This window comes from Strix aluco, chromosome 1 (genome assembly GCF_031877795.1).
Source record: "Strix aluco isolate bStrAlu1 chromosome 1, bStrAlu1.hap1, whole genome shotgun sequence".
NCBI lineage: Eukaryota > Metazoa > Chordata > Aves > Strigiformes > Strigidae > Strix > Strix aluco.
Window position 1 is genome coordinate 108785738 of NC_133931.1, and position 22524 is coordinate 108808261.

The window sequence follows — 22524 nt, forward strand, 5'->3', positions numbered from 1 at the left end:
AAAGTTTATAAAACCCATTTAGTTTTTGATACCAGTACACTTACCTCTTAGTAGCAATTAATAGCTGAACGTGAACATAGCTTGCTCCCTTAAGGCTGAAAAATATTTAGGCAAATACGGAAATACATATAGAACAGAAAATTACGTTGGACCTGTTGGACACCTTGCAGGTGCTTTGAGAGGAGAAAGTATCAATGTCTAGCTTATGCTGACTCTACAAAATCAGAAGATTTTGTTATATTTTCAGAGAGTACTTGAAAGTTCACTCAAAATCTGCACCATGAGGCTTTCTTGTCAAAGTGCACGCGTGTACCTGCACAGCTTCTGACTTCAGAGCGCGATGGTATCCCTTAAGTCTTCCAGGAGAGATTTGTTCCATTTCATACACAGCTCTTCTTTCACTGATATTTTCTTTACATTTTAATAATTATATTATGTGTATATCTTTTGCCAATTGCCCCGATTGCACTTGATATATTTGTAATATCAGGAGGAATGTAGATGTATGTGGCAGTTCCCTAATAATCTGAGAGAGGAAGAAAGATGGGGAATTATATATTGATGTGTGTAATGGGACTTACCAAGAATTTCACTTACCCACTAACTTTGGGATGGGGGGAGTGTTTTGTTCCTTCTAATGAAGAATGTAAGTAAACTATGCCAGGCGTGGATGGCTATTAACCTGCTTGGTGCTACAACTTTCATAGCATCCTTTTTTCTCAGTGTAATCCACCTTCTAAAGGTTTTGGTACTTTAAGATGCACTACTGCATAGCTGTAAAAAACGAACAAAAAATAACTTGTTTGGGCTTGTTTGCATGTATTTTAAATTAAATCATTTGTTGACCCTGAAAAGGAAGCCATTAATCTCTTTAGTCTAAGATACTCCTCTGCTTAATGGAGAGGGTAAATTGGTTAAGGTAAGGCAGGACAGCAGAGAGGAGTGCCTGTCTCTGGCAGGGTGCATGGTATTCATGGTAATAGTTGTGGTTAAGCAGTTATTTACAAGATGCATATGACATGGTTGTCTCTCGTGTTACCATGGGATGTTAGCAAGGGTAGTGTTCAGAAGCATATGTTGCAGTGGTATAAACAAACATCAAAATAAAAGGGCTGCATGAAAGGCACAAGATGAAAAGGGTGAATCTGCCAGTCCCTGCCCTGGAAGAGTGCTAAATATGTCAGGTGTTGCAGTCTTATGTAGGAAATAAATACATCTAGCTAACAATAGAGCATTAAAATATTTGGTGACCAAATCAAGTATTACTTAAAATATTATAAAATTTTTTTCCAACCTTTTATTTTAATGTGTGTTCAAGATCTAATTTTGGGGAGTTCGAATCTTAGGGAAATCACTAAATGTGCATTTCTTTTCTCCAAACCATTACTTTTATCTACAGTTTTTAGTCTTTAAAAATGGTACATTTGCTTTCATTGAGCTGTATGTAATTTTTTACCAGTTCGTGTTTTTTTTAGCCTTGTAGACCAATAAGCAAGTTGAAAAGAAAGGCTGGGACTCCTGTTTATTTAGTAACACCCTCTGCAGACTTGCTCCTCCTGCAGCCAGTGTTGCAGCTCACAGTGCTGTCTCTGTGTTGTGACTTTTGTCCTCCAGCAATGCTGTTAAACAGTGACAGAGGAAACATCTCAGATCCTTTTCTGACCCTTGCAGGAGTATAAATGTTCCACACATGATCGTGTATTTGGCTAGAAAATATGCCTGTGCATCAGTAGGCATTTATTGCATCTCTTCTGTTTTAGATCAGTCCTGTTTGCTTCCTCAGTCCAGATACCTATTTTAGCAGCAAGTTATTTAATGTAATTCATAGTATCTACTTTGGATGTTTCTAGGAAAACTCTCAGTGTGTAGTATCTTAGTATGGGAAAACCTTTGTGCAGAGATCCAGGTTGATCAATAATAGGCTAATGTCACCGTGTGAGTTTTGACAAGGAAAAAATGTGTTGAAACAGAAGGACGGAGGTCTCAATATGATGGAAAATCTCTGTGAGGTTATCTTAAGACTTGAGAAGGACTTCTGAGGTAGTAACCATGTATTTCAAATTCAGTCATTGTGGTCTGGAAAACGAAGTCTGTGCTACATTAATTTATTTTTCTGCTGTTTGTTTTTTTTTTTTCCTAGTGTCCCAATGTAATATCAGCTTGAAGAAGCAGAGGAGTCGAAGTATCTTTAGCACCTTATTCTGCTGCTTTCGTGACTACAATGTCGAACCACCATCTACCAATAGCACCAGTGCTCTTCCTCCTTTGGTGGAGGAGAATGGAGGACTTCAGAAGGTCAGGATTTTCTCTTATTTTGCTAATATATAGGTCTTTTGTAACCAGGGTTTAACTCTGTGCTTCTGAAGGTTTGTTTTAATAGGTTTCCCTCATGGGGAACATGTTATGAGTTAAACAAAAAATTACTGTTTTGATGGTGAATTGCTAATACTATCTATTCAGCTGCAATTTAAAACTAAATTTCATGAAGGGTATTGGCACTATACATTTTATAGGCAAACAACATATAAAACCTGAGTAAGACACTAAAAAAATGTGGACCTCTTATAAAATTTAAGATGCTGAGTTTTCTTTAGCTTTGGTTCTCTTTCCAAACTACAGGAAGGTTAAAATGTGTCCACTGGATGTAGTGGAGCCTGTTTGAATGTCAGTTGAAAGGGTTTTCAGTGACATAAAAACAGTTCAGAAAGGGGGAGAACTATAATTGTTTGGACGTTTTTCCTAACCAGTTCACCTATATTTAATGCATGCTGAGTCCAGATGTATTGGATTTTGGCATTTTTCCAGATTATTAAGTTTTGTTTACCTAGTAAGTCAAACTAATGGATGAAAACTTTTAGCACTTCAAAGCACTGAATGTCAGAGCAGCATGTTACTTTCATTGAGTTCTAGTAATTATATTGCTTTGCCATATTCATAAAATCACAGCACTAATGAATTTATATGTTCTTTTTAAATCTGGTAACACTTGAGAGCATTTGCATTACGAACTGAAGAATTTCAGTTCAATATAGCAAACGCAGGAATGCCATCTTTTCCATACCGTGGTGTTTTTCAGCACTCTCAAAACTCCCCTAGTGCTAGACTCTTGAAACCCCATTCCCCTTGCACTTTTCCAGGACTTTTAAGAGATTGCAAATATAGGTGTATCCATGATGGGGAATAGTAGCAGAAATAGAGATATCTCTATCTTTTCACTCTTCTGGACTTCACAGTAATTTTTTGAATTTGATGCAGCTGATTTCTTATCTGCCTCATCCAGTCTATTTTATTTTGTTTTGCATTTTGCTGGTTATGTTTGAATTCTGAAAAGCTCAAGAGATAAGAGCAGAGGAACTGTTTGGTGTGAGGGAGGAAAGGAAAGCAAATTAAAGTGATGGAGACTTAAGAATACATGTGGAGGTAAAGACTGAACTGCAACAGTTCATGCTGAAACTGCTCACGCAGAGGTAAAGTGTGTTGAAAATTTCACTGCCAAGAGAAGGAATTGTATGTGTCTTTTTAGACTTCTTTCTGTAGCCAAGGTAGTTGACTGAAATGAGGGAAATCTAGCTTAGATGTGCTGAAGGGAAAGCTGAGTGCTGTGTAGCATGTATGCGCACATTCACCTGAGAAACAAAAGGAATGGGAAACTAGTAAAATTTCCCTTTTGAGTTATGCTAGGGGATGGAAAGTGTGCAGAAGAGAGTCTGCTAGCAAAATTGCAGCTGAGAGAAAATGGGAGTTCATGAGAAAGAAAAACATAACGAAGAGTTTGTTTTTTCTATAGAAAATGTGAGTTAAAATGGTCTGGAGTCAGTAGTTTTCAGGTTGCATTTTGTAAAACATTTAATTACTTTCTAAATATATCTTATGCCTTGAGCAAGTGACTGCATGTATGTTCACACAAGTTTCCATCCTCACTCTGTGCTACCTTAGTGAGCAGTCTTGAAGTTGTGCAATACTTGTACGCGAGCCCAAGACACAAATCACAGATGTGTAGAATTACCAGATTACAGCTTGCTAGAATAAAAAAGTTCAAGGAATATATTAAAAAGAATTATTAAAGAGTGCATTTTCTTCAAGTAGAATGAAAGGCACTCAGATGCATACGGATCTTCCTAGAAGAAATTAAGTATAGCTGAGCTTTTGAGTAGTTCTTAAGGGAGTGCAAATAAGTCTGTGACATTTCTATTTTAAATGACGTATTAAAGACTAGTAAGTTTTGTATGTGTTTTTATGTGCTGTTTTTATTTTGAGTGCTAGCATGGTTAAACATAAGTAGGAAATTCTTTTAAAGAAAGAAAAACAGCATTGAAGCCTTGGAAATTTTTGAATATCCTTATGCTGTCAGGCTAGTGCTTTTAGAGCTGTGTTTTAGAACTGTGCAGGCTGGCTGGATTTGATCGAGTTGCACTGAGCATCTTGTCTAGATTCAGAAGTGATAAGTAAGTTGGGGGAAAGTACATGCAACAGTGGGCCTCAGTTTCTAAATTGGTGAAATTAAATGTTCAGAAATGACAAAATTACCTGTTTTAGAAAAGGAAGCCTGACAACACACTGCTTAAACTGCTCTGCTATTTAATTAAAGCTCTTTTTGCATTATTCTGCCTGCTGGGTTAGAATAGTTTAAATTCTGTTGAGCTGCTGTTCAAATTGTCACTTATCTGCTTTCTCTTTTGTATGTTTTATTAATTATTTATTACATCACAGGTGACTTCTGACCATGGCCCAGTCAGTTCATGTGTTGGGACCCTTTCCTTCAAAAATGGAAAAAGAAAATTGCACGATAATGTTGAATAGTTACCATTAGAAACTAGTGTAAAACGGCTTGTATGTACTTTCCTTCTGTCTTTAGTGTTCAGTAGAGTTGTTACATGAAAACTGGTGATAAAGAATTCATAGGAAGGAAAGGAACGGAGAAAGCTTCTGCTGGTTTAACAGGAAATCAGTGTTTGTTCTGTGTTGCTCCTGGCATATTCTTGAAGTTGATGAGACAAGCAAACATCCTTCTAATTAGTAGTCTTGATTCTTTAAATGCTAACATGTTATAAATGAGAGAAAGCAAGGAAGAGTATTTTATAAAGTAATTGGAAACACAGTTCTGAAATTTTGTTCAGAGTAATTGTGTGATTTAAATTTTATTATTATTTTGTTGTATTAGAAAAAGTTAAATCAGTGCTTCAAATGAATCAGTACTTCACTTAGTATTTTACCAAATTATGTGACTTGATTATGCTTGGCAAATGAAGTGTCATGTCACTACTTCATAGGATTGGAAGAAACACTAAACTGAGCATGGGTTTGAATAAACAGGGTTTTTCAGTGTGGACTTCTGTTAGGGGGAGAAAAAGCCCAAAAACTTCTTTAAAGTATTGAGTTCATTTTAAACCTTCTACTCACAGAGCAGCTGCTTGTCCAAGTGTGACTCTAATACTGGTAATGAATGGTCCATTCTGTCTCTGAAGTTTCAATACAACATTTTTCAATAATAACTTGTATTTACTGAAACTATTGTATATTTGTTTTTCTTAAAATACAACAGCTCTTTAGTGCAGCACAAAGATGTATTCTAAGATGTAATATCTATTACAGTGGGTATATCGGCCTGTCTGCAGCTTGGATGCTGAGCCAGATGTGTCATTGGGAGCACACAATGTTCAGCCTCATTAAATATTTGCTATTTTTTTCCTGCCTCCTCAGCAGCAGGTAGCTCACCAACACCTTCCAGACAGTTTTTTCTTTAGGGGCCAGAGTGTAGGGAGAGGGAAGGGTTTTTTTTGTTTTCTTCTGAATAAATTCAAATTTCAATTTCTGTTCTTCAGTTACCACCTTGACTCAATTTGTGTATTTTCTGGGCATGCTTCTGGATGTAAGGTTTTTTTGGGGGGGTTAGTTTGTTACCTGGGTTTTGAAGTGTTTTCAGATACAGATTTCATCTGCAGGCTTCAAAGAGGGATCCAGATAGAGAAAGGTGAGAAAAGCTAGATGCTAGCTAGCTTTTTCTTCCCTTTGCTTTCAGTCGTGGTGGCTGAGGGAGCTCTGACAAGTCTATCGGCACTTTGCCATTTCAATTACAACCCACTTCCACTAGAGTCATCTTTGCTTTTGTTTCACAGTTAGATCCAAATAGGGCAGATGGCTCGTGTTCAACAAGATGAAACATGAATGAGGAAAGGGTTTTTTATACTTGTTGGGTTAGAGGAGGAGGTCTTGATCCACACTCAACAGGGAAGAAGACAGAATTAGAAGGAGGTTTATTCTGGGGGCAGCAGCTGCCCCCGCTGCTTTCCCTGTAACAGGAATGAAGCCAGAAAGGTCAAGTCCTTGAATTTCCACCTCACTCATCCTAACCACTACAAAAATTAGGTCTCCTTCTCCCCACTGCTTTTTTCTGCACAATGCTGTCATCTCCAAGGTGATGCTGGAAAGCTGTTTCGATGACCTATTGTCGTGTCTCCAACACTCTTGTCTGCTTCAAGGATCACTATTTATAACACAGTGCAGGAAGAAGGATCTTCTCTGTCCCATGTGAATATGGTTCACCAGAGTGAGAAAAATGGCTTATAGGGAGCACGTTCTTGAGGTCAAAAGTAGTATGTCCTTCATGCAAGAGACCTAGAGGAGCAGCATGAGCATAGACTCTCTGATGGAGAGACTATTAACAGCATGCCTTCCAAATAGACGTAGAAGCTAGTCTCGCTTTTCAGTGTGGAGGAAGATAATTGAGATTAATATAAATAATAGTACTCTTTCTCCTGCTTAACCTTCGCTGATCAGGGCAAGAAACTTCCTAGTGTTTGGTCTGTTGGTCACCACCAGCACTGTGGTAAGGCAGGTCTATTTAGAAAACAAAGCCCCGCTCTGCATAGCTATGTTTGGTTCCTCTCTCCCTGCCTAGTCATTCTGTCCTTCTTTGCATCCCAAAAAGTCTTCTATAGTAAGAGACAAAGCTTGATATTCCAAGTCAATGAAAGAGTCAGATAGTAACTATATTATTGTTTTTAAAGAACCTATCATGGTCTTGTATAAGCTTTGTGTTAAGAAATGAATATGATAAATCCATTCTTTCAAACAGCTGCTTCTCTAAGGGGTTTATTCTTGAAAATGAAACAGCTCCTTATCTTTGAATACAGACTGTTCTCAAAAAAGGCAAAATAGTGTGATCTGTCATTTGATGCTCATTGATCCCATACGTGACCGTAGACAGCATTAATGAACAGACACAGTACTGAAAATGTTGTGTGTCTCAAACTAAAATTATGTCTCTGAGTGAAAAGGTAGGATTTATCATTTCATCTGTATATATTGTGCCATGAGAAAAAAGTGCTTTCAGTGGCTGGACAAATCAATTCCTGGGTTATCTTAGTGATACAATGGGGAAGTTTTGGCATTCTAAGAACTGCTTTGTCCTGTTACCAGCATCAGGAGCTCGTGCAGTCATCTGTCATCTAGTTCAAATGATACTGTTATGACCTACTTCCCTTCCTGTTCCACAGCATCAGGAAATGAGGCAGGACACTTTTTAAAAGTTTCCCATAGCAGGCTTGTTTTTAAAAAACATTTGCCTGTTCAAGAACACTTACGCTTTACCAGCAGACTCTTGCCATTTATCTTTCTGCTTGTTTTTCCATTTGTCATCATTACCATTTTGATTTTTGCATAGGTACTTTTAGGGTTGCTCTTAGGAAATTCGCTTGTTTTTCTTGGTTTTTTTTTAAAAGAATATCCGCAAGAAAAACAAAGCAAACAGTAATGCCAGTCCTTTAGCAACTTAGATTCTGTATTCCCACGAAAGTTGAGTTTAACAGTAATACTGTGGAGTGCAGCTCATGCTTCAAGAGATTGTCAAAATAGAAAGTAAGTTACATCACGGTGTCTCTTGAAGTCTGTGGGAAAACCTGATGTGATACACAGCTATATTTGTGTCCACGAGTAAAATAATCTTGTACCCTAACAGTGGATATGCCTCTCTACCTCTCATGCACTGTTTTCGTCTCTTGACAAAAGAGGAGCTCCAGTTGTATTTTATTCTCTCTACTAGTGAATGCAAAAAAAGCCATTCAAAACAAAACATGGGTTTGCAAATCTTTGCTCTGCCTGCGTAACTATATCCTTGATAACAATTTGGTCACAGGCCAGCTAATCCAACTAGCACCTACTAAATTCACTCCTTTCTCAAACGGCACATGAACTTCAGATGATGTTCCACTAACAAGATATTAATGTGCTGAATTATATTTCTTTTTGCCATTATCTTGAGGAAAATTTGGATTCTTACCAGTTTTTGTGTTTGTTTTTATAGAAATCAGGTGCTTTTTACTACAGCAAACTTCTTGATAGTTCATAGTAGTTGCTGCTCTCTAGCTTACTTCATCAGCTTCTCTGGATTTTGGTCAAACTTCGGTAAAAATTTCTGCTGTTGTAGCAGTAAAAATAGGACTTTAAAAATAATATTGAATTATTTTTGTCAGTAATGTGCCAACATTATGTTAGACTCCGAAACAAGTGAGCACAAGACTTTTTCAGCTGGAAGAGGATGTTCTAATGTTGAAAACAGCTCTTTCAATAGATAGTGAATTTGCTTGTAGTGAGAGCCTGTGTTATCTAAGTATTTAAAGAATAAAATCATCTACCTAAGCAACATCTGTGCTAGAAAGGTTGGCTGCTTCTTTCTTTTGTGCGCAGTGCCCACCAGAAAACAAATACTTGTTTTTTCACAGGTTAGAAAGATTAGAAAATACAGTGCCTACTTTCCAAAATGTATTACATGTTGAGTTGGCAAACCTGGGACCAGCCTTCTCCATTTGGAAGCTGTAAATGGAATTGTCTTTGTATGTCGGGTCCCAGGATGAGAAGAAAAGGTCAAGCTGGCCAAGACTGTGTTGCTTTCTCCCAAGTACAATACAAAAGTGAGACCATGGGAAGAGCACTGATACCATTGCCTCTTTCTGGGTGAAGAAAGGGGGTTTCCTTGGATTAGTTTATCATCATCGTGTCCTTCTCGGACATTTTGCTGTTCCCTAAGTGAAAATGCTGGTTTTTCTGAGGCAGTTGTTTCAAATGAAGTCAACTTCAAGGAGTGGGGGCTTCTGCCCTGCTATCAAGGTCTGGCTGAGCCTCTTGTCGCTGCAGTGAAAATAGACAAATATACCCATTAGTAGATCTTAAGGCTGAAAAAGTTACAGTAAATACAGGTACTTTCTTATTATCATCTCTTATTAATCATAGCATGGGTTTTACCAGTCCAGTCTTCTAAAAACCATAAATGCCGATACACTAACCAACCATTTCAGCGACTAAAATGCAAGATCCTGTTTTTATTTTTTTTACCCTGGTTTCTTGAATACTTTGAACTTTTGGTTTAAAATGTTTGAGTGCTACGTTTACTGCTTCAGACCTTTGTTCTACCCTTAAAAGCCATTACCCTTACAGTGATTTTTTTTCTTTTTCCCCAGGGTGACCAGATGCAGGTCATGCCTATACCAAGTGTATGTATTTTTATCCCTTTTTCTTTTAATAATTTTCATAACTTTTGCTTTGATTCATCTTATGTTGCAGTCTAACAGGTCTGTTTTGTGTTGCATGTTAACAAAAGGATTTTATGTTCTGTCTGTAATGTTATATACTCAGAGATGAATTGAACTGCACGTGTTGTACAGGGACTAAAAGAAGAGTTTGGGTTTTATATGGTTTTCATTTTGCATCTCAGTTAAATTCGTTTCTCAATTTCTATCATTTTGAAAATGCATGAAGGAGTCTGAAAGTATTTTAATAGAGACAAAAGGTGACTCATCATCACTATGTGAGACACAGTTACAAAAACCTTTTCCTCTAATTTTTCCCTATATTCCATTTGAAAAGAAGAGTTAGAAACTGCGTAATTTGTTTGAAACAAGCCACGTCAGGAAAACAAAGAGTACACTGACCACAGCTGCATTACTGCACTCATTTGAGATGGTATCAGCTGCTGTTTTATGGGCCTTAATATTTCTGCTTATCTTCCCTGGATTAAATTTAGAATGCCGTTTGGCATCAGAATTAGTTTTCAAAACTAAATAAAAGAAAAAGAAAAAAGTTCTTCAAACTGGAGCTTTTAATTTAATTAGGTTTAACCTTTTTTGGTCAAAAACCTGCTCTTTTTTTTTTTTTCTTGTGTGGATGAAGACTTAGGCTTTTTAAAACTGGAAACAATTTTTTGAGCTCTTTTGCTGTTTATAATACTTCATTATTGCAGAGTTTTCCAGGAAATAGCAGAGCTGATGTGTGGAGTTACTGACACAGCCCTCTTTCTTGAGATATTTCGTAGCCTCTAAAGACCTGAATATTCCCTAAGATACCATTTTTTAACTCTTTCCCTTCCTGCTCATGTAACCCAACATTACTAGACCTCCTAAAAGAAACCTGTCCATGCTGCAGTGCAACAGTATCAGGAGACTGCCATAACTCTGTGGATCATTTCCCTCCTTCACCACTTTTTCTTGGATTTAAGAACTGTTAGAAATTACTCTTTATTGCTTACCTATTATTTCTAGTACGAAATTAGTTCTAATATGGCTCATGCATATGTTTGCATGCATGTGTGCATACACACACATGTACATGCATGTAATTTGTATATATGCAAGTCTGGGAATAGAAAACTTTGGATGTATGAAAATAATGATTTCTAAATTACTTTCCTTTTACATACCTGCTAGGTTCTGTTTCATGGCTGTAGTGGTAAAACATGTTATGGCTGTGCTCCGACCTGGAATAAAATTTTGCCTTAGAGTGAGTGTAGGTATTAATGAAATAAGATTTCAAATGGAACAAAAATTTGAAACAACAAATGAGTGCAGCTTTGTCAGATACGAACATGCTAGAACACTGTCTTTGCGATGTTAAAGCAGTGTTCTGTTAGATTTGGGTAGTGGTAGGAAAATGAACAATGAGAAGGGGTTTTTTTCTTTTTTTTTTTCTTCCTAGTGCAACAGTAATTTTGCTGACCTATATTCCCAGCACTTTAATAAGGCAGTAAAATTAACTTCTCTTTGCAGTCATGACGTAGAGTTCTCACTGAACAGGTGACTCTAAACATACTCATTCCTCTCCCTTGCCATCTGATGCCTTCTTTCAGCAGGACATGCAAGTGTTGTCAAGCAACCATCGCCTGCAGGCAGTTGTGTGACATTTACTACCTAATATCAGAGTGGTTCTGGCTGTCAAACAGAAGCCAGTGAACATTAGTATGTAATAGTCTAAATAAAGACACAAGTGAGCTGTGTATGGAGAAAGTCGTAGGAACAAAGATGCAACATTATATTAGAAAAATGCCCAAAATTAAAACAGTTCTTTTTGCCTGTCTTAAAAGGGCTGTTTGTCCTGAGCATTGGAGCCCAGAGGTTCACTCTGAGACAACTCTTAATTGTGTGTTTAAGACCCATTAATGTAGAAATTTTTGATGCTCTGCTACATAGGGTCATGGATGAGAAATAGGCTGTTTGAACTGTATGTATTGTACATGCAAGGAGAAAAATCTTCTAAACAGGCACAGAGAGAGCTTGGTCACAATTAAGTTGGATATTTATTTTTATAGGGCTCATTGCAAATGTAATCACTTCAAGTGTTTAGAGAATTCCGTAGTGACTCTGAAAAGAGCACTGCCTGCTCCCCACTCATTAAACTTTCAAGTTGAAGCCTCCAGTCAAAATATGAGCTTTTATGGAGCTTTATCATGCATGTATAAAATCTGGCAGTCTGTTGAGGTCACCTGTTTGAAAACTTCCATTGCTTTATGTACATATGTGCAAATCAGTGAAGTATACCTTCTGCTCAGTCAGATTTTTCCTGTATTGCACTTAATTTAAAGATTTGAATTAATATGAATTTTCACTTGGTTATTGATAGAGATAACTGCTAAGCAAGGAACGTTCCAGCTTCAAGTTAGATTCTCGGAAAATGGAAACAGTGTGACTTTGGGTTTTTTTTAAAGATGAACTTTATCCTGTTTGTATCTCGTATTCTGAAACTTTCCAGATAAGGCATAGATTAAACAGCAGTGTAATTGATTTTTTCCTAATACTGCAAAATGTTTTATTTACAGCTGAAATAAACACACACAAAATTAGAAAAAACAGTACCAGCTGACACACTGTGATAGACCTGACTTAAAAAATACATTGAGTGTAGCTCAGGATGCCTGTGCTTTCATGGATTTTTCTCAGCTTTGTTTGGAAAAGGAGTGTGTTAGAGAAATCAAAGTAGTCCCATAGCAACTGCAGCACTCATTTTCATTCTTTTGAACGAAAAGGTAGATGGAAATACAAAGCCATACTCATCTACCTTTTTAAATGAGTTGAAGTGTCCATTTCTTTTGTTCAATTTAAAATCCTGGTATTAAGGAGTGGTACCAAAATTAGTCCTCAGAATCCCTGCAGAAGTTAAATTTTAGCACTGGGATATTGTTTTTTCACTTGTCCTCATCTACATTTAGAGAATTTCATGTTACAATTTTTTCTAGAAGAAATTTTTTGAACTGCCTGTTTTATAACAGGAGCTAGCATCTTTTGGCAGCTGTGTTTTAAGTGGGAATAATTTATCTTCTATTAGAGTATTTCTATGCATAACTGCTGGATGAAGCTGTTAGCTGTGTAGAGTGCAACCAAAAGTGTGAATTGAAGGGAACATGAACAGCAAATTGATATGCTGCACTTAGTCTAGACAACATTTCCAGTATGCAAAGAAAGGGCTTATTAATTCTGATACTTGTCTCTGTGGGAAATAGGGGCCTACAGGGAGGAAAAGTTATGATTGTTTTATACAGTAAATTTCTGAAAGGTTTGTGTTGACCAGCTGTTTATGCTTCAACCAGAAGTCCTGTTTTCTTGCCACCACCACCCCCTTTTTTTTTTTTTTTTTCTTAGGGAATATACTATTTCCACGGGACTGAAGCAGTGCAGCAGTCGTTTCACTACAAGGTCTGTTAAGCTGATCAGCCATGAGACCTGGCTGGAATGCATAAATCCCAAACAGTGACTAGTTTAAAAGCTTTAACTTGTATACAATTTATGTCTTGTTGGAATTGAAGACCAAGCTAGGACTTACAGTACTGAGATACCACATGTTAATTTTTTGCTGAGTTCTGTAGAAGTCTGCAGTCTTCCAGCGAGTATTACATAGTAAATATGAGTTGCTGTTAGCCACAATTAAATACTCTTAATCATCTTGGATATCTCTAAAGCTGCTATGTTTAAAAAAAGAAATTATCAAAGATCCATAACTATTTGCTTTTAACTGTGATGGAAATCTGGTAATTAGAACTCTTCTTGGATATGTCTCCATTAGTGAGGAAATTAAAATACAATATTGAGTAATGCTTGTTCCTGCCTAAAAGCTTTGCTGCTCTTGGCACGTGGAAATTGCTTTAGATCAGAAAGCTTGATCAGCAAAGCAAATGGACTGATACCCTACATACAAATCCTTTAAGTTCCTAAAGCCTCAGAAATGTCTTCCTTGCTCCAAAGTCCTACACCAGATGTTTAGCAGTCTTGCAACTTGCAGTGACTTCGTCTTTGGAATAGTTTATTTATTCCTGTTAGGTTATCAGGGGGCAAATGTGTTTTCAAAGTTGAGGGCAACAGAGATACAGGTTTTGAAATGGAAAATTTATTTCTTCTGATCTTCAAATGTGCAAACTTGTTGACCCGGTGTCTTTGAAAACAGGATCAGATTGAATTCAAGACACCAAAGCTTGTAGGAAGGTTGGTGTGCCCCAGTGGGAGACTTTCCCCAGGAAAAACCTGGAAGTGAAGTCTTGTTAGATAAAGTCAGGTCAATAAATACACATTATCTCCTAAGGCAGTATTGAAAAGGGAGAGTGAAACTAGCAGTAACCAGCATCTCTGTGTAGATACCACAGGTAAGCTTGTTCTTCTCCCAGCCGCTGCTTTTGAGAAGGCAGAGCTGCAGGTGGATGAAGATGATGGGCATGGCCTGTCCATCACTGTGCAGTTAAGGAATTTAGGTTTTCAGAATTGAAGGTTCTCACATTTTGTAGTCCTTTGTGTATGTCCATCCTTTTCTTGATGACAGGCATACTAGTTTCCAGATTAAAACAAATATATCTGTGATAAGACAATGCTTGTATTTTTCATATTTTTATATGAAAAAATAGCTATTTTCATATATATTTTCCGCATATAGAGATATTTTCAGTTTGAAAAATAATTCCATAGCAAGAAGAAATTGCTGGCTTTGAACTTCTTTCGCAGATTAACTTAGTCAAAAATTCGGACTAAGTACTAACAGTCTTAAGAGTACAAAAATGAACTGAACTATTCTGTAAAAAAAAAAAAAAGCTTAGGGTTTCTTGGCATGTTCCTATATTTTTCTCTTCAAAGACAAGAAATCAGTATCAGAACATGGGTTCTGAAGATTGTCTTTAAATGGGTTTGATTTTTCTTTCAGTAAGCTTTTACTCTATTTAGGTAGCAAGTCTGGGTCATTCTTACTATGAAAAATTGAGGTGGGGTCTCTACCTTTTAGATTTTGAAATAGGAGTGAGAAACTGAAATTCTTTAGATATGGTCCTAGTTGCAAACAAGCAGAGGTAGAGCTCAAGTAGTTGTTGAAGTAGTGTATACATGGGACTGTCTATAATCTAGAAAAGGTGTCCTATAAATTTTGGCCTGGTTAGGTTACTGTGATGGATGGATACTTTACAGGCATTAAGCAAAAGTTGTTTTTTCTTTAAGGTCATCGTTAGATGTGTACTAAGGGAAAATACATTGAGAGAAATGGCTTGGAAGCAAGGCAGCTTTCATTTTGGTAGCTGAAGAAACTGTTGTTGATGTTAATTGTAAGGAACTAAATCAGTTTCAGTGAGCACTCCTAAAAATCCCCCAATAACTTATGCTTTAGCTAAAGACACTTTTATTTAAGTCCAGAGTCTCATTTGTTAATTACTTCATTTAAACAAGAACTTACTAGGCATCATTGGCCAGTATCTATCAACTTAAGACAACCTCTGAAATCAATCAGTGGTTAATAATCTGTACTTGCTGCTGTAGGGTGTTCAGGGAGTGTCTCGCTGATCTGTTTGTCACCTGCTCTCCGCAAAGGGGTGGCCTCAGATCTCTGCAAGCACCTCTACAAAAGGCTATTGAAAAGAACAAAAAATATGATAGATGCATCCTTACCAGAGCAATGTTGTCTGAACAGATAAAAAGATAGCAAAAGAATGAAGTTAGAGTTCTGTATCCAACTCTTAATTAACTTGATTTCCTCTCAGTCTTGAGCTTCTCCCTACTGATACTTTTCTATAGAGCTAGTCCTTTTCCTTCATCAAAAAAAAACCTCTTTAAGTGAGTGGCAGCAGTGTTTCAGCTCCAAATGGAAGCGTTCTCTCCCATTTCTGTTATTTCAGGAAGTATCCAGTACCGAAGTCTAAAGTAACATAACTGTATTGCAAATTGGGATGTTAAAGTGGGGAATGAGTGATTGGAAGACTACGTGACTGTCTGCATTGCTTTCAGAAAAGTTGTCAATTCATGTAATTGGTACCATTTTTTAGTAAGGGCAGCATACTGTAGAAGAGCCTAGTTTAGGTTCTTTATTGAAATTTTAATACCTTTATTGGGAATGTAATCCACATGAAAGCTCTTAGTCAGCACCCTCACAAGTGGTAAAAATGAGAGTGGAGACATGTCCTGGAAGATAAAATTAGTAATGCTGTCTTCCTTCAGAGTTGATTTCTCCACTTTAGCATCTTTCATGGCAAACAGAAATAACAATTTGTATAAGTGTTCATGAGTGTGATATGGCTGGAAATAGTGTTGACTGTGAATAGGATAACAACAGCAACCAAAACCGAGGCATTAGGAAGAGGGCCACTGGAAAAAGATACCATTGTATCGAAGGTCCTATTTTTCTGTGTTGTTTTATAGCTAGTGATGGTGTTTTACCATTTTCTTTCCAATGCTTTGGAGGTCATTCTAAGAAGTCTCACATTTGGGGGTGGCGGGAAGAAGTCTGTATGGGTATTGTGTGAGCCATTAATTTTCATATGTGTACTTGCGATGAGCCCAGAAAAACATTAAACTTTGAGTCATATATTTCAGTTCCCAGTAATTACTAGAATAGTAATGTTGGCAGAAGAGTGCCCCTTCAATAGAGGTTTTACTTGTTTTTTTGTTGTCTTCCTCTCTTCTTTTTGTTTTTAGCCACCAGCTAAATACCTCCTGCCAGAACTGACAGCATCAGACTATGGGAAGAAGTGTGTGGTCATTGATTTAGATGAAACTTTAGTGCACAGTTCATTTAAGGTAAGTAAATTCAGAAGTGATCTCTTGCAACTTGAATCTGTCAATGAATGTTGTAGGAACTGTTAAGCCTCTTAACAAATCAGCTAGTCTTACGGGCTCTCCCAGGATGCCTGGTAGTTCTCATTGTTACTCCTATGATTATTCATCCTAATTTAGCTGTAAGGGGAGTAACACAGATATTGCTATTTTTTTTTTTTATTCTGAGAAAGTCACACTGACTGCAACAAGGCCTGGAATAGTTACTTATTTTATGGCTTTTAATGGTAACTATTCCAACAAGGACCTGTATCTTAACAGGTACAAAACTTGTTGCTCTGAAAATACCATTTTGTTTTTGCTGTTTAAATGATGCCATAGTTAGTCTAGGAGAACGGAAACTCAGCACAGCTTTATGCTAGGTAGATGTACCTTAAAACAGTACATTTTGGGCACCAGTGATTGCTGTGTTCTGTTGCTGAGATGATTTCTTTCTGTGCCAGGCTGCTGTCCTGATGACAGTGTTTTTAAGTGTTTAGCTTTCCCAACAGGAAAGCAAATAGCTTTTAACTGTTGCTGATGAGTCAGTCATCTTCTAGAAGCAACTTTTTATAACCCTTCAGATTTCAGCATGTGGTGGAAGTAGTGGTATTTTTCTATTGTTTAAGTAGGGCTAAAGTTAGAATTAGGAGAATTAAGACATACCAATAACCTAAACTGGCTCAGAGTACTGGTAGCATTTCTGATTAGCAAATGTCAGACATGATGAAGCATCTGCTAGTTTTATACTTTGACTAAAGAATTTGTAAGAATCAGTAGTGCATTTCCTTACTGGTAGCAAGCTAGAGTTACCACCAGCTTTATAGTCTTCTAGTTTTGGTTGCACTCCATTTTTCACTGCTAGCATAAACACAACATTTTAATCCTGCAGTATTTAGTTGCCAGCATTTAAATATGCAAACCATAATTCATGTTGTGGTTAGAATTTGGCAACAGCCTGTCTTTGTTGACTTAAAGAAGGCCTTATAAGGAGATACTAGAACAAATATTCCTGTGCCTCAAACTGAAACTAAGATTCTTCTCTGACTTTATTGTGCCTAATGGTATATAAAAATTCGTGGTGGCATACAGGAACCTCTTAACCTCAGTGCCAGAGCCTTGTCTTCTATACCCAGACTGAATTTGCACATGAGAATTTTTCAGGGAGATTAGAAACATAGCTGGATTGGGAAGGGAGGGACCATTCCTCCGAATTAAACAAGAGTCAAAAATAGGAAGGGAAAGCTGAATTTAAAAGTCTTAAGTTTACATAAAAATAATGAAGTATTAGATTTAGTGTTATCTGAACTGTAAAAATGAAAGTTTGCTTTCTGAGTGCTGTAACTTTGTACTGTCATTTTTTCTGGTTTATGAAACAAAATGAGATTCAATTTACATGTTGGGGGGTTTTTTTAACCATTTTAAAGAAATACCTGTTTAATGGTTGACGGTGTAAATCCTTTCTTGTAGGATTGAGGTTTGCCTCTATTGCAGAGTGCTTTCTTAGTGGGCTCATTTTAATCATCCCATTTATTCAAATTATATTTAATGGTTATTTAAATGATGTTAAATAGATACTTAAGAAAAATCAAAAGATTATTCTACATAGTCTCGAACACTGAATAATGTTTTATGTTAGGAAAAGAAAACTAGTCCTTTTTTGTGTGAAGGAAATAATGTTAGGCAAATGTTGGAGTTTCTGCAGTAATAGAGCCTTACAGCTGTGATGGCATTATCTTAATGAGAAGCTGTGTGATGGGAGTACGTACAAGAAAACCAAGTGTTGGAGGAAATGGCTTTAGATATTTACTGGCTAGTACTGTCCAGTGGTGCTGTTTGGATTTTGTTTCATAAAGGGAAATACGATGGATTTCAAGAACAGCAGGGGTTTTAACACCTATGTGCATACTGCTCTGCCGGAATAATCAAGTTACTTTTGCAGTTTCTTCTAGCTGGGTTTTTGTGGTGGTTTTTTTCACTAAAACATGTCTGCTCTACCCAGGCAGGTCCCTACTTAAAAGCTGTAAAAGCATACATAAATTTGTGACTTTTTAGTACAAAAGCCTTTATTTAAAACACATGATATTTAGAATTCATAATTGTTATGAAATAGGCTTCATATTTCAAATGCAGATAATTTTTTTTTTTAAGCACAACCAGAGAGGCAGAGTATTTAAAGTGCTCTTTTATGAAAGTAGCAACATCTGAAGGAGGATAATTCTTGTCTTTTTATGCCCCTGCATATTTGTGAAGCTTTAAGGAGGTACTAGTCTTTCATGTTAAGTGCATATTAAAAGAATAAAGTTTGGGGTGCTTTGGCAAGAGTAAAAAAGGAATAGATAGACATTATAGTTATCATTCCCATCATAAAACAATAATAGAAGCAAAAATCATAAATTATTAAATCAAGGAGATGTAAACCTGGTATTGTATAAAATGAATTAAACCACATGCAGGTCTGGAATGTAGTCATATTCAAAACTGGCTGTGAAACACTTTTAGAACATTTAAAACTCTGAAGCATTTTATTAAATAGAAACAGTTCTAACTGAAGTAAAGATTTTAAATGGAAATACGTTGTCTTCTTTCACACTGTGTCTCTGTGGTTCCCACTTGAGGCATGCATGTGCTTCACGTGTGCAACCCCAGAAACCTTTATCCAGCAAATTGTTGCAGATATTTCTCCTATCTTCCCATCATGATGAAGGACAGAACCTCAGTCCCTGCTCTTCTCCTTATCGCTTGTGTCAACAAGAAAGCGACGTAGTACCTGAAGTATAAGTGGGGGAAGCAAATATGTAGTTAAGACTAGTTTGGTTAGTGTTACAAAGTCTAAGGGTGAGTTTTATTTGTTAGCAAAATTTAAGTTGTCTAAACAGAATGTGGTTTTCTCTGACCATCTGGTTGGTGTTGCTTCTGTTAAGAAAGTTTAATAATAGCTGTAGTTTTATCAGTGGGCTTCAAAACCCTAGAAACTTGCAGTGACCTATTCCTTTTCTGCTGCTACAGAATATTTACCTTGCTTAAGGGAGTCATGCATATATAAATTCTTCAAGTGTGTACAAGTCTCTTCAAAGTATGCACGGAACTGGCACCCACTTGAAAACTGGTGGCTGAGTCTTATTGACAGTTCATTTGGGTTTCTTTTAGGTGAAGCTTCAGAACTTTTTTGTGTAGCTGTTCTGTGGCTATTAGAGATGCTGCAGAGTATCTTCTCTGTCTGAGGGGCTTCATGCAGGTAACAGATGGGAGCCTCCCCTCTGTCTTTTTCAGAAGCAGGAAGGAGGATGTATCTTGTAAATTGCTTGATGTCAGCTTAAAAAAAAAAAAATTGTATCTGTGGGTATTTGAGGAATTCTTTAGACCATGGTAGTGCAGTGGTCATCAACAGGATGGCGCTCTCCAGCATCAGCAGCTGTGGAGGTTTGGTTGCCAATACTGGTTGGTCAGGACAAGTAGATTCAGTGTAGCTTCTCATTTGCCCTCTGACACAGCGCTTGCAGACGTTGGATCAAACCATCTTCCTTATTACTTCGCTACTGAGAGAAGGTGTTGCCCTCTGTATAAATTCTTACGGTCATTTTGCTCTCCTTGCAGGAAGGTCATTTGGCAGTGGAATTAGAATCTCGTTTTTCCAGGGAATGTGATAAAAGTGATGCTGTTGGGTTAATACTGCAGGATTCTTGTTTCCTACCTTCTTTTTTCACAGAGTACACGTTTAGGCTCACCAGTTTGGGATCTTCTTCTCAGTCTCGTTACCTTGGCTGCTTCTTTGCTTTCTTGTGTTGTGGTTTGAGCTCAGAGGGCAACTGAGCACCACACAGCCGCTCACTCACCCCTTCCACCTCAGGAATGGGAAGGAGAAAATAAAGCAAAGGGCTCAGGAATCAAGATAAGAACAGGGAAGGATGACTCGCCCATTATGGTCACGGACAAAAGACAAACTCATTAGAGGAAGAAAAAGAACATAAATTCTATTTGGACATTAACAACACTTAACAGAGTAGGACAGTGAGAAGCCACATCTTGAAAATACCTTCCCCCACCCCTCCCTTCTTCCCAGGCTCAGTTTTGGTACTGATTTCTCTACCTCCTCCCCTCCAGCAGTACATGGGACAGGGAATGGGGGGTGTGCAGTCAATCCCACTGCTTCTTCCTCCTGGGGGAGGACAGAACTCCACGCATTCTTCCCCTGCTCCAGCATGGTGTCCCTCTCATGGGAGATGGCCCTCCACAAACTTTCTCCAGCATGAGTCCTTCCCATGGGCTGCAACACTTCCCAAGCTGCTCCGACATGGGTGCCCCCCTTGTGCTGCAGTCCACCCAGCATCGAACTACAACAGCATGGGCTTCCCTGAGAGTCCCAGCCTTCTTTGGGTGCAGCTGCCTGCTCTGGCGTGGGGTCCTCCACAGGCTGCAGGTGGGCATCTGCTCCACCATGGACCTCCATGGGCTGCAAGGGCACAGCCTGCCCTCTCACCATGGGCTGAGGAGGGTCTCTGCACTGGCACACCCTGCCCCTTCCTCCTCCTTTCTTTCACTGACCTCAGTGTTCACATAGGTGTCCTCCTTGCAACTCAGCCTCACAACTCCCCCTCCTCCCAGGTTCCCCTTCTTAAATACATTATCGCAAAGGCATGGCCACCGTTGCTTATTGGCTCAGGTTTGGCATGGAGGTGGGTCCAACTTGGAGCCAGGGGAAGTTCAAGAAGCTTCTCACAGGAGCCACCCCCATAGCCCTCTCCCCCACTACCAAAAACCCCCACCACTCACACAAACCCAACACATCTTGGCACCCCATTGCCCCCCCCGCCCCCCCAACCGGGTTTGAAGGCTGTTTCTAGTCTTGCAGATTATTCAGTGGCACCTCCTTGGTGGTACTTGAGATCAGTCTGTTGTCTGATCCAGAAAACGAGGTGGGAAAGTCTACAAGTCTAATAGAGCTGAGTGAAGGTGTTTTCCAGCCTTAGCATAGTAATGCCATACCAGTTAACAACCAGACTACTCCTAGCCTTCCTTTTAGGCTGTTGCCCATGAAGTATCTTGTCTGTTAACCAGTCATGTTAAAACTATATTTGGCAGTTCTGTGTCTCAGCCATTTCCAAGCTGCATATCACGGAATGAGTTACAAACTTCAGCTGCGCACGTTTACATGATTTTTTTTTTATCATGGACGTAATGCATGAGCCATACCAAAGGATTCTGCCAAGTTTGAAGTCCAGTTGATCTAGTAAACACTGTTAGCAGTGCATTCCCCAGTTACCACTGCTGTCTAGCCAAGATTAGACTATGTACTCTTAAACTGTCTACAAGGACACTTTTCCAATTTCCAAAGTAATTTTACTTGACCAACAGTTTTTCATAGTAAGTCTTAAGAAATAAGTTGTATTCAACGGGCTAGAAAAATAGATTCAAGGACTTGGATAGAGTGTGCCTGCTCTTCCCTTTTGAATTCAAATGCATTTTTTACATGATTAATTTTATTGGTATAGCATGTTCTTGAGGTATCACATCTTGAGGATCATTTAACTGTACAACTTAAGTCTTGTTGCAACTTGTTGCAGCTCCCGATTCAAATATAACCACTAGGTATTATTTTTACCACTGTCTTTATTTTTAATTAAATATTAATTGATGGTCCAGAATAGAATATGTGAAGCACATAGCTGAATTTCTTTGTCATCATCCACACAGACTTGATCAAAGAGTTATCAAATAGATATTTTTTGTGGTAAACACAGCCAGTGGTAATGGGGAGTTATTCAAGCAGTAAAGTGTATTACATTGTATGAAGCTTAAAAATAGCTGTGTAAGGCTTCTGACTTGTGTGTGCAAAGGGTGCACACAGAGTGGATCTGTATAGTCAATAATGCTTATTAATTTGTTCCTGAGAAGTAAGTACTCTTACACCTCTGAAATTTTCCTTCTAATGACCTTATTTTTAATGTTGATTTATTTCCTTGTCATTCTTTCTAGCCAATTAGCAATGCTGATTTCATCGTTCCTGTTGAAATTGATGGAACCATACATCAGGTAAGTGCTGTTGTTCCTTTGACATTGTTCTAGTAGTGGAAGTGTCCTTAGTGCCCCAGAGCATTATCTTTCTCCATTTGCTGCTTTACGTTCAATAACTTGCCCTTTTACAAAATACAAAAGCTGTGTGCTCTGGAATGTATCATCCAGACGGGCATCGCTGTTTGATCAGGAA

General features: G+C 38.0%; 1 protein-coding gene across 3 annotated transcripts in view; it reads left to right on the plus strand.

Moving 5' to 3' along the window:
- CTDSPL (CTD small phosphatase like) overlaps nucleotides 1-22524 on the plus strand; it is an 85509-nt gene that overhangs the window by 45706 nt on the left and 17279 nt on the right. Inside the window, exons 2-6 of one of the 3 annotated variants that reach the window (XM_074830686.1) lie at nucleotides 2141-2295; nucleotides 9456-9488; nucleotides 12903-12956; nucleotides 16200-16301; nucleotides 22293-22349. In XM_074830686.1, coding sequence (XP_074686787.1) covers nucleotides 2141-2295; nucleotides 9456-9488; nucleotides 12903-12956; nucleotides 16200-16301; nucleotides 22293-22349 — 401 coding nt within the window. The remainder of the gene's footprint in view (nucleotides 1-2140; nucleotides 2296-9455; nucleotides 9489-12902; nucleotides 12957-16199; nucleotides 16302-22292; nucleotides 22350-22524) is intronic. The other 2 variants (XM_074830694.1, XM_074830705.1) reach the window with 2 other exon arrangements.